Genomic DNA, 10,875 nt, shown 5'->3' with positions numbered 1-10,875 from the left:
CTTCGAATGTTCGACCTGTTTGACCAATATAGTATTTTTCACAGTTGTTACAAATCTGAATCTGGATACAGTATCAACAATACATATAAATTAATTGAAAAAATTAAGGATGAATTAATACCTGAAAATGCAATTTTCATCTCTTTTGATGTAACTAATATGTATTCAAATATTCCTACAAAAGATACCCTTCAAATCCTTCAAGAAATTTTAAACAAAAATAAACAGGTTTCAAAAAATGAGTTAAATGATCTTATGAAACTAGCTAGAGTAGCAATCAATCAAAGCTATTTTGAATTTAATGGCAAAATTTTCAAACAATTAGAAGGATTGGCTATGGGTTCTCCACTTTCTGGTATTCTAGCAAACATATATATGCAGCATCTAGAATCATCAAAAATCATAAACGACGAAAATCCATTTAAAAAAGATATAATCTATTGGTATAGATATGTCGATGATATATTATGCTTATACAACGGCAATAAAGACTCATATCAAGATTTTTTTAAATACTTAAATTCTATCTCCCCAACAATTAAATTTACGATGGAGACACAAGAAAAGAAGATAAATTTCTTAGACATAACAATTACTAAAGACGGTGACACACTATCGATCTTTTCCCCGAACAAGACCCCGAACCGAGCAGGGAGAAGGGAGAAGGGAGGTCGAAGGGAGGATGTTCGATAGTGTGTCACGGGTCCGTACACCGATCAAGACGCCGAACAAGACATCAGGCCGAGCAGGGAGACGAGCGCTCTGGAGGCGGTTTTTTGGCGAAAGATCAAAGAAAAGATCGGTCCGATGTACGGTCCGATGTACGATAGTGTGTCACGGTACATTTTTGCCCCGTACATCGTCGCGAGCGCCGCACCAAGCGGCCGCCTGCGCTAGCATTGATAGTTCTGATTTAATATGGCAATTAAACTCTTTAATTGGTAAAATAAATAAATGTTGGGTAATATGTTGCCGTTATATATTATAATCATTTAAGATGTAATGTTTGTGGTTTGTTTGGTCAAGGTTGAAAGTGTAGAAACCGTTAAATCAATTATATCAATAATATTAAGGTTGAATTAAGTAATTGATGTTGACTTAAATTCTTTCAAAAATAATATAAACATTAAATATTATTAAAGGCAATTAAAATTATCATTCTGTAACGTTATTTCAATGAATAAAACCAATAGAAATCAATAGGATATAACCTCTTCCACGGCACTGCCTCCGCGCTCTCACTCGCACACACTCTCTATCTCTCTCCAAACTTCCTTTTGCCGCGCTCGGTAGAATTCGTCTGGTCTTGGTCATGTTCGGGGAAATGTTCGGAGTAAAATTTTGCTGATATTTATCTCCCTTCTCCCTTCTCCCTGCTCGGTTCGGGGTCTTGATCGGGGAAAAGATCGATAGTGTGTCACCGCCTTAAAGAAAACGATCGACATAATTTCAATATATATAGGAAACCTACCCAAACTGACCTAATCATTCCATTTGAGTCAAACCATCCTTGGCAACACAAAATTTCTACATTCAAATCAATGGTATTTAGACTACTTAACATACCAATGTCTAAAGACAACTTTGAAATAGAAAAGAAAACTATAAAAAGAATTGCAGGAACAAACGGATACAAAGAAAAAATGATTGAAAAATTAATAAAAAATGAAAAAACAAAAAGAATGAAAGTAGAAGAACAAGAAAACGTAAAGAAAGAATTTATATGTATTCCATTCAGCTCATCCTTAAACAAAACCTTAAGAAAGACATTACCGAACTCAAAATTTAAACTAAGTTATAAAACAAGGAATAACGCTTTCAACATCATTCAAAAAAGAACAAATCCGAGACCCAACCCACCAAATTTATATAAGAAATCAGGAATTTACAAATTATCATGTAACAACTGTGAAAAATACTATATTGGTCAAACAGGTCGAACATTCGAAGTCAGGTACAAAGAGCATATACAGGCAATCAGATCAAACAATATGACAACACAAAAATCCTCATACGCCGAACATATACTTCAGACCGACCATACATACTCAGAAATGAATAAAAATATGCACATTCTGGATGTTGAAAATAAAGGTGAAAAAATGAATACAAAAGAAGACTTTTATATTTATACTCATCATGTTAATGACAAAGACAATTTACTAAACTTGACACAAATTCAAAATCAAAACGTAATATTCAATGAAATTATACATCTTAAAGAAAACACCTCCTTCGCTTAACATAAAAATTATCACCTGTTCTTTAATAAGAAATATCTAATAATGTTTGTAAATAAAAGAAACTAATAGGTTATATACTATACTGTGATCATGGCATTAATGTCCGAAACATGTAAGTAATATAAAATAAAATGTTTTTAGGGTACTGTGGTATTTTGATTTGCTTAGTAACATTTAAAGTAGCCCTCATTGATGTATACAATAACAAAATATATAGATATATATATATATATATATGTGTCCGTGAACACGATAACTTGAGTAATTTTTATCCGATTTTGATAAAATTTGGTTTGAAGGTGTAAGGCGGGATAAACTTGAATGAGTTCGCGATCCAGCATGATCGGACCATGGGAACAGGGTTTTATGGGGGGTTTTATGGGGTAAAAATTGGGTTTTCTCACTTCTTACCCTCAAAACACAAAATTTCCCAATTTTTCTCTAAACCTTCTTAAAGAGCTTAAAAAAACAAACAATTCAGTATATTAAAGTGTTTTTGTACGGTTAATGGTTATGGAGAAAACTAAAAAAATGGTAAATTTAAAATTCCCATGTTATTCTTATGGAGAATATTGTAAAATGTTGTAGTTTGCTTGTTTATGGATATATTTTGATCAAACTTGGCAAATTTATTTATTTTATAGTAAGCTATCAATATTTTACTAAAAAAAAACACTACTTTATTAGTTTCCTTGTAGCAGCAAACCTAGGTACTCGTTAAACCTAATGTTATTTAAATAGATCAATTAAAAATCAATTCGGCCAAATGGAAATTCGCTTGGACGGCAGGTTTGCTGCGGCGGGGGTATTTACATATTTACGTTGTTTTAACCGTGTAGTGTGAAAGCTTTAATGCTGCTTTTTGCACTACTAACAAAAAAAAAATTATTGAAACGGGTGTGATTGATCATGGATAATAGAAAGTTTGTTTTACTTTTTTTTATTGCAATAACTGGATAAATAACTTTGCAAGACGATAAGTACATATGAAAGGTAAATTGCTTGTTGGATCTGATGATGATTGGAGGGTCCAATTGAAATCGATCGCCATTACCACCTTTCATGTATTTACCGACTTGTAAGTAAACAGTATAGGTGTAAATATATTATTTAAAGTGTTATTTGACGTGTCCTTTGTACTTTCAAATAACTGGTTATGTTTAAGGGGGTTTAGGGGCTTTGTGTCTTCAAACTAAGTTCATATTTCCTTCACCTTAAAAACCTAATAATTAAAGATCTCTTTTAGATTATGATCTCTTCGAAATATTTAAATATATCAAGTGCCTTTTCAATGTCATCTTTAGGTTAGCATCTCAACTAACATTTAAAACCGCCCGAAAATCATCAATAAAAAATAATTGTATGTAAATATTTATCAAAGACTGCAATAATAATAGAAGGTCAAGGTTGTTTCAAATCTGTGACATAACAATATCACATTTAAATCCTGTAACTAAGCAAACGGCATATAACCACAGTTGTTGATTTGTTTCTATTGGTAGAGTAAACGCATACTCATGTATTAAATGTGTACGTTTTTCAGTTCTTATTACTATGTTGTTATAATTACCTTACACTTGAAATTTAGAGGAAATATTTTTCCATTTGTAAGGTAAACTGCTATTAGTAAAATAAACGTATAGATTGTTAAAAGTTGTTCGAATAAAACTTTTGTTTAAGTATGAATTAAGTTTAAGAGTGTTTATAAATCTTTGATAGTCATTCAGCAAGTAAATGTGTGACACCAGAGTGTCAGCTCAAATTGTTAAATGAAACGTGAAATAGTTACCTAACATGCAGGGTGAATACTAAAATTGTATATATGAATTAAAGGAGAGCATTCAAACATTACTGTAAAACCCAAAGGGGTGTTTCTTTCCTTTACGCTTCTTCAGCTAACTAAAAAATACGTGTGTCAACATTAATGAAAAGGAACTCCATGGGTGGCTTAAACAACTAGGAAATGCTCTTATTTAATCGACCAAAACTTTTTTGTCAATAATTATCAAAAACACGACAAAGATTTTCAACGATATGATAATGGCTTCGTTGAAAGAAAATCACAATACTATTTACAAATGAATACTTACAAATGTGGATTAACAAGCAAATTAATAATTCAGTACTATATGGTCAACATTATCATTAGGCATCTATCATTGATGAACCTGCTAAAATTTTAAATAAGTCTATTTATTTGGAGCGAGTTAAGAACAATATCTGAAGAAATTGCACCACATAAACTTACACTGAATGTAATTTCTATTTTGATGTTAACCAGAAACGTAAATCTGAGGTTATGTTTGCTTGATACCCTAACTTTATACTAATTTTGCTTGGCCTTTTCAAAAGGAGTATAAGATTAAAAAATAAATACTCAGTATTGTAGTAGTTTTGCCAAGTGACATTTATTCTCGCACATAGACAATTTAGTTCTTATTTTGGAAATATAACAATGATTTGTTACACATCAGAGTTTTTTATTACTTTTGTACCTACAAATCACTAGTTTACACATTAGTAGGAGTTTTACTCGTGCCTTGTTTAACGAAGTCAGTGTATACAAAAGAGACAATTTTGGCAGTCTTTTAAAATGTCTAAAAAATTTGTTTCGCATCTACCATTTAATTTAAATACGAAATTGAACTGTATTGAGTAGTTTGATAATACAGTAGTACGTTTTTGTCAGCTCAGACAGTGAAAACTTATATAAGCTACCTAGGATACAAAATTAATAATAGATTTTAATGTATAATCTAATTACATGGTGAATGGTTTGTACTGTAAACGAAAAAATATCGCGATAGTGTTAACTGTTTACACATAAAATATATATAAATACCTCCACCGCAGCAATCCTGCCGACTCAGTGAATTTCCATTTGTCTGAATTGATTTTCATAAGAATTAATCCTTTAAAACGCAGGATAAAAGCCTAGGTTTATACGGCAATGATTATAAAATCTTAACCAATATAATATCCATGAATAAACTTATCACGCAAGAATCTAGTCTGGAAATAGCTGTTCCACTAGCTTAATCGGACGGGGTTTTATTATACACTATTGTACTGTATTGAGTTTTTACCAGACACCAACCAGCAGATTATATTTAAGAACAAGCGATTATAAACGAAAACATAACCTCTTTTTAGAAGATATGGGTAGTGATTGTTAGTCATTTTGTCGGTGGAAATATATCAGGATTTGTATAGATTTTTTATTGTTAAGGTAGAATGACATAAAATATAGTATGCAACTCGGCTAAAATGTGTTGATTTGACCACACTCGTCCGGTAAAAACCTATTTCCAGAGCCAGAAACTTAATATACTATTACAGCATTTCACAAATATTAGAATAGACTCAGTATAGACCATAAACATAACAAACTTAAAGAATCCTATACTAATGACATTAACATATCGAATAAAATCAATATTTATTGTACAGTGGTAATGGCAGCATTACAATTTTGGAATATAAAAAAAATTATCAAACAGGGTTAATTAAAACACTCTGAACCTTAATTAACCAATTAATTAAACCTGGATTATTTTATTTTTATTTTTGTATATTATAATTATTTACCTGTGACAGTTCTGCTTGTTTGCAATCAAACTGTGTGGGTTTGTTCTTTGTTATCATTGATACCAATCAATATTTAATTTAAAAACTCTAACCTCGGAACTTGAGTGCCCACGGGACAGAGCCCTAGCTCAATACCGGAGCGGGAACAGTTCTATACGTATCCTCGTAACTGTAGCTTTATTTTTGGTCAATTTGAGCCCAGCTTTATAATACTGTAGTTAGATAAATCCAACCATGTGATGTTTGTCGGATATTTACTATAGAATAATTAATTATTAAAACTCATTTTAAGTAAACTCAACCAAAACTATTTATTTACAAAAACTAAACAAATAATGTAAACAAACCAAAATAGCAGATGATTCATACTTCATAACTCAGCTGGTAACAATAATCCTACATTTCTCCCCACCCAATTTAGGCTGAGTTTCCGAAACTATGTACATCATCATTTTCAGTTTCCATTTGCATTTTCCATTGAGGTGGATCAGTTGCACCTTCTCTTGCTCTCAGCTGGTCAGCGTGTTTTCTCTTTACATCTCCCCCAACTACAACTGTGTACGACAGCTCTCCCGTCCTTTCTTGTACTGTTCCTGGTCTCCAGCCCTTCTTCGTTTCATTTTGAACCCACACTTCTTGTTTGGCAGAAAACTCCTTTGGTTTGGATTTTAAGTCGTGGTAGTACTTCTGTCGCCACACTTGATTTTCTATTCTCTCTCTGCTATTACACCTCCACCTATCCAAAGCTGTTGGTAATCTTCTACCATAGAAAAGGACTGATGGTGGTTGTCCTGTGGTCTTTTGTGGGGTGTTTCGATACGCAAGCAACACTTGTAAAAGTGCAAGTGATGAACTGAGACCTTCTTGTTTGCAAGCACTATATCGACTCTTGAAGGTTCTGATAATCCTCTCCACTAAACCATTGGTCTTTGGATGATACGGCGCTGATGTGACATGACATATGTTATTGTTCTTACAAAAAGTCTTAAACTCATGGGACGTGAATGGGGTGCCATTATCGGATACAATTTTTTTAGGAATACCATACCTCGAAAACCAAGTCCTTAATCTATTTACAAGAGCAGCAGTTGTCGTACGGTCCATAACTTCGATCTCAACCCATTTTGAGTAAGCATCGATTCCTACTAACCAGAATCGGTTGTCAAATGGACCTGCGAAGTCGAGATGAATTCTCTCCCAAGGATCACTTGGCACATTCCAAGGATATAGAGGCACTTCTGTGTCAAATGATCGGTTACTCTGGCAAGGGTGGCATCTACGGACATAAACCTCAACATCCTTATTCAGATTAGGCCACCAAACATAATACCTTGATAGGGATCTCATGGCCTCTATTCCAGGATGTCCTTTGTGGAGTTCTTTCAATACATTTTCTCTCAAAATCTGTGGCACCACAATTCTTCCTAATCGCATGATTATGCCGTTTTCTAATGTCAGCTCTTCTCTCTTATTCCAATATGGTTTCATAGATGATGGCAAGCTTTCTGTATCTTTTGGCCAACCATGCTCCAGGTAGTCTGTAAGTTTCTTCATATTTGGGTCTTTCTTATACTCTCTTACAAGTTCATGATTTTGATAAACTACGTCAATTTTCTCCTGAACCAATGCTCGAATCTCTCTCTCATCTGGATCTAATACTTCTTGTGTCTTGAGTGAAAACCGAGACAAAAAATCAGCCACACAATTATCCTGTCCCTTGATGTACTGGATCTCAAAATCATACTCCATTAAATACAAAGCCCAACGAACCAAGCGGTTGTTTACTACTTTGGTAAGATCTCGATGCATTCCAAATATTCTTTCAAGTGGCTTGTGGTCCGTCCTCACCTTGAAATGTCTTCCACTGAGGTATTGTCGAAACTTCTTCACGGCAAAAACTAACGCCAGTGCTTCCTTGTCAACTGTAGCATACCTTTTTTCTGCTTCCGTTAGTGTCCTCGAGGCGTACATGACTGGCCTTTCCGTTCCATCCGGCATCAAATGTAACAGCACTGAACCCACCCCTTGTTCACTAGCATCACATTCAACAATGATCGGCTTTGATATGTCGTATGGAACTAATGTCTTCTCTAATGACAGGATATTCTTCAACTTGTCGAACGTAGTTTGTTCGGTGTCAGTCCATTTCCATTTAGTCTTCGTACCAGTCAGCTTATGCAAGCTCGAAGCGATCGCATGAAGATTAGGTATGTACCTTTCATAAAAATTTAGTGCCCCTAGAAAAGCTCGTAATTCTTTCACGTTTCTTGGCCTTGGTGCGTGTCTTATGGTTTCAACTTTGTCTTCGGAGGGATGAATACCATTCCCATCTATTGTATGACCTAAATACTTTACAGACTTCTGAAAGAACTTACATTTTGACAGTTTTGCTCTTATTCCACTTGATTCTAGCCGCCTCAAAACTTCTCTAAGAGTGGTTATATGGGTGGTCGTATCCTTACTAGAAATGATTATATCATCAAGTAGAACTCCAACATTAAGTCCTTTTAGTAAACTTTCCATGTACCTTTGAAATTTTGCTGGACTTGAGGAAAGACCAAAAGGCAACCTTTTGTAGCGAAAGTAGCCTACATGAGTTGCTATTGTAAGATACTTTTGTGACTCAGGGTGTACTTTCATTTGCAAGTACGCGTCTCGAAGATCTATCACTGAAAATATCTTTCCATCAGTTAATTTGGAAGTCAAGTCATCAAAGGTCGGCAAGAGGTGTCTCTCCGGAACTATGTTTGGATTCAAGGTTGTACGAAAATCGCCACAGATTCTGACTCTACCTCCACCCTTGTCTACGTTGACTGTTGGGGTACTCCATTCTATCGGTGTTTCGGAAGGATCCACTGCTTCCAAAACTCCTTCCTGTACTAATCGCCGTAATTCTCTCTCCACTGCCTCCCTTAAGGGGAATGGAACTCGTCGTGCCCCGTAAGATACAGGTTTTGTTCCACTTTTTAGATGGATAACTTCATTAGAGTCAGATATCGTTCCTAGCTCATCACGAAAGAGTTCAGAAAACTCCTGAGTTAATGTCACAACTTCTTTTTGTAACTCTTTTCCACAACTTTCTTCATTCTTGCCTGTCTCTTTACTATTTGTCTTTCCATTATCAATACGCCTAACCCTTACTTCCCTAGGCAAACTAAGATTGAAAGCTACACTCCACGGCAACCCAAATAATGGAACATCATCTTCTAGTAATACAATAACTGGCAATCGCTTAGTACAATTACGTAAAGTAACGTCCACAAAAGCCTTACCCATGACTTCTAGCTTATTTTTCCCATAGCCAGTGATTACATCAGACGTCTTTTTTAGAGATTCGCCACTTGAATTGATCTTATCCCAAAGAGACAAACTTATAGCACTTACCCGAGCTCCTGAATCAAACTCCATTCTAACATTATACCCGTTCAATTCTACATCTATCGTAGCTCTGGGAACCTTACTCTTGACAGACCTAATTTGTGTTCCGCTAACATCAATATCAGAACTACACTCATCATCGTAAGTTTGATCACAAAAATCATCTACTTTTCTCAAATTACCATCTGTTCTCTTGAAAAAATTATGTTTACTTTTGCACATTCTTGCGAAGTGGCCTCTCCTTGAACATTTCTTGCACACAGCAGAAATAGCAGGACACCTATCTTCACTAGGGTCATGTGTAAACCCACATCTATAACACCTATTGAAGCCAGTATATTTCTGTACCTCTGGTTTCCTCTTTTCCTTACTGTCACTTACTTTAAGAATCTCACTTTTACACGAATGTTTGGAAACTTCTTCTCTCGCTCGTTCCATAGATTGAGCTAACTCTAGTACTACTGTTGACTTAACACGCTCACCTCGGTTATTAACTCCCTCGGGCCATCTTTGTCTGACTTCGACTTCAAATTCTGGACAGTTGCTTCCTACTGCAAACCTATCTCGTACTCGTTCATCTAAGCTATCTCCATATTTACAACTTCTAGCTAAAGACTTCAATCTGTTATAAAACAAAATAAATGTCTCACCATCTTTTCTTATTGCTCTTTCGAACTCAAACCTTGTTGCAAAAAGGGTCCTTGTAGGCTTGAACAACCGGTTGGCTTCCTCTTTGACTTCGTCGTAGGTGCACTCCTCCCAGGCCCTTGGATACATCTGGTCCGACAGTGCCCTGAGGTGCTCCTCTCCGATATTTGCCAATAGAAGATCTCGCCGAGCCGCTTGTTCTTCTGTGTTAGCACCACCCAGTCCCTTAACTCTGCAGGTCAACTCAAAACGAGCTATGTAGTCTTCCCACAATTGTTCACTATTATACTCTTTAAATGAAAATCTGCTCATTCTATCTTGTATGCAAGTCATGTTACTACAGTCAATTACACTCCTATACTGAGACTGGTCTGTTTTCCTCGGCATTTTCTCGTCGCCAATATAGAATAATTAATTATTAAAACTCATTTTAAGTAAACTCAACCAAAACTATTTATTTACAAAAACTAAACAAATAATGTAAACAAACCAAAATAGCAGATGATTCATACTTCATAACTCAGCTGGTAACAATAATCCTACATTTACAAACACATGTATACACACAGAAGTAAATAATACGCCTATCGTTTAACCGGTAATTTCATATTTAGGCAAAATAATTAAGCCCCTTACAAACACTCAGGCGTAAATAATCCCTGAAAATAGTTCTGACCAGGAACGGAACAGGTTGTATCCAAGGTTGGTTAATTTGACTAATGTATCATTTGATAAAAATGAAGTTAATAGTTTTGGTAATTGCCCAAAGTATTACCCTCCAGGTAATATTACCATAGACTAACGTATGTTTTATCCATGATATTACAAATACTAATTAAATAACAAATTTACCATTAAATTTGCAATATCATATTGAAAATTCAATAAAGGAAATTACGATATTAGGTTACTAATATATTAGAAAATGTCATATCAAATTGAAAACACAGGATACCTTACAAACAACGGTTAACTAATAATGAAAATAAATGTATGAAGGTTATTAGGAATAAACTTA

At 34.7% G+C, this 10,875-nt stretch overlaps 1 protein-coding gene across 1 annotated transcript; it reads right to left on the bottom strand.

The window, feature by feature from the left end:
* Positions 1-6,248: 6,248 nt before the first annotated feature.
* On the bottom strand, positions 6,249-10,244 carry LOC129000693 (uncharacterized protein K02A2.6-like). The gene has a single exon (XM_054427657.1). It carries the CDS (start codon positions 10,242-10,244, stop codon positions 6,249-6,251), a length of 3,996 nt encoding a protein of 1,331 aa, XP_054283632.1.
* Positions 10,245-10,875: the final 631 nt, after the last annotated feature.

This window comes from Macrosteles quadrilineatus, unplaced genomic scaffold (assembly GCF_028750875.1).
Source record: "Macrosteles quadrilineatus isolate MER2022 unplaced genomic scaffold, UCM_ALF_1.0 Scaffold_1__1_contigs__length_201487025, whole genome shotgun sequence".
In the NCBI taxonomy this organism is placed as follows: Eukaryota; Metazoa; Arthropoda; class Insecta; order Hemiptera; family Cicadellidae; genus Macrosteles; species Macrosteles quadrilineatus.
Note: the sequence above shows the minus strand (reverse complement) of the source record. Positions and strands in the feature narration are given on the sequence as shown.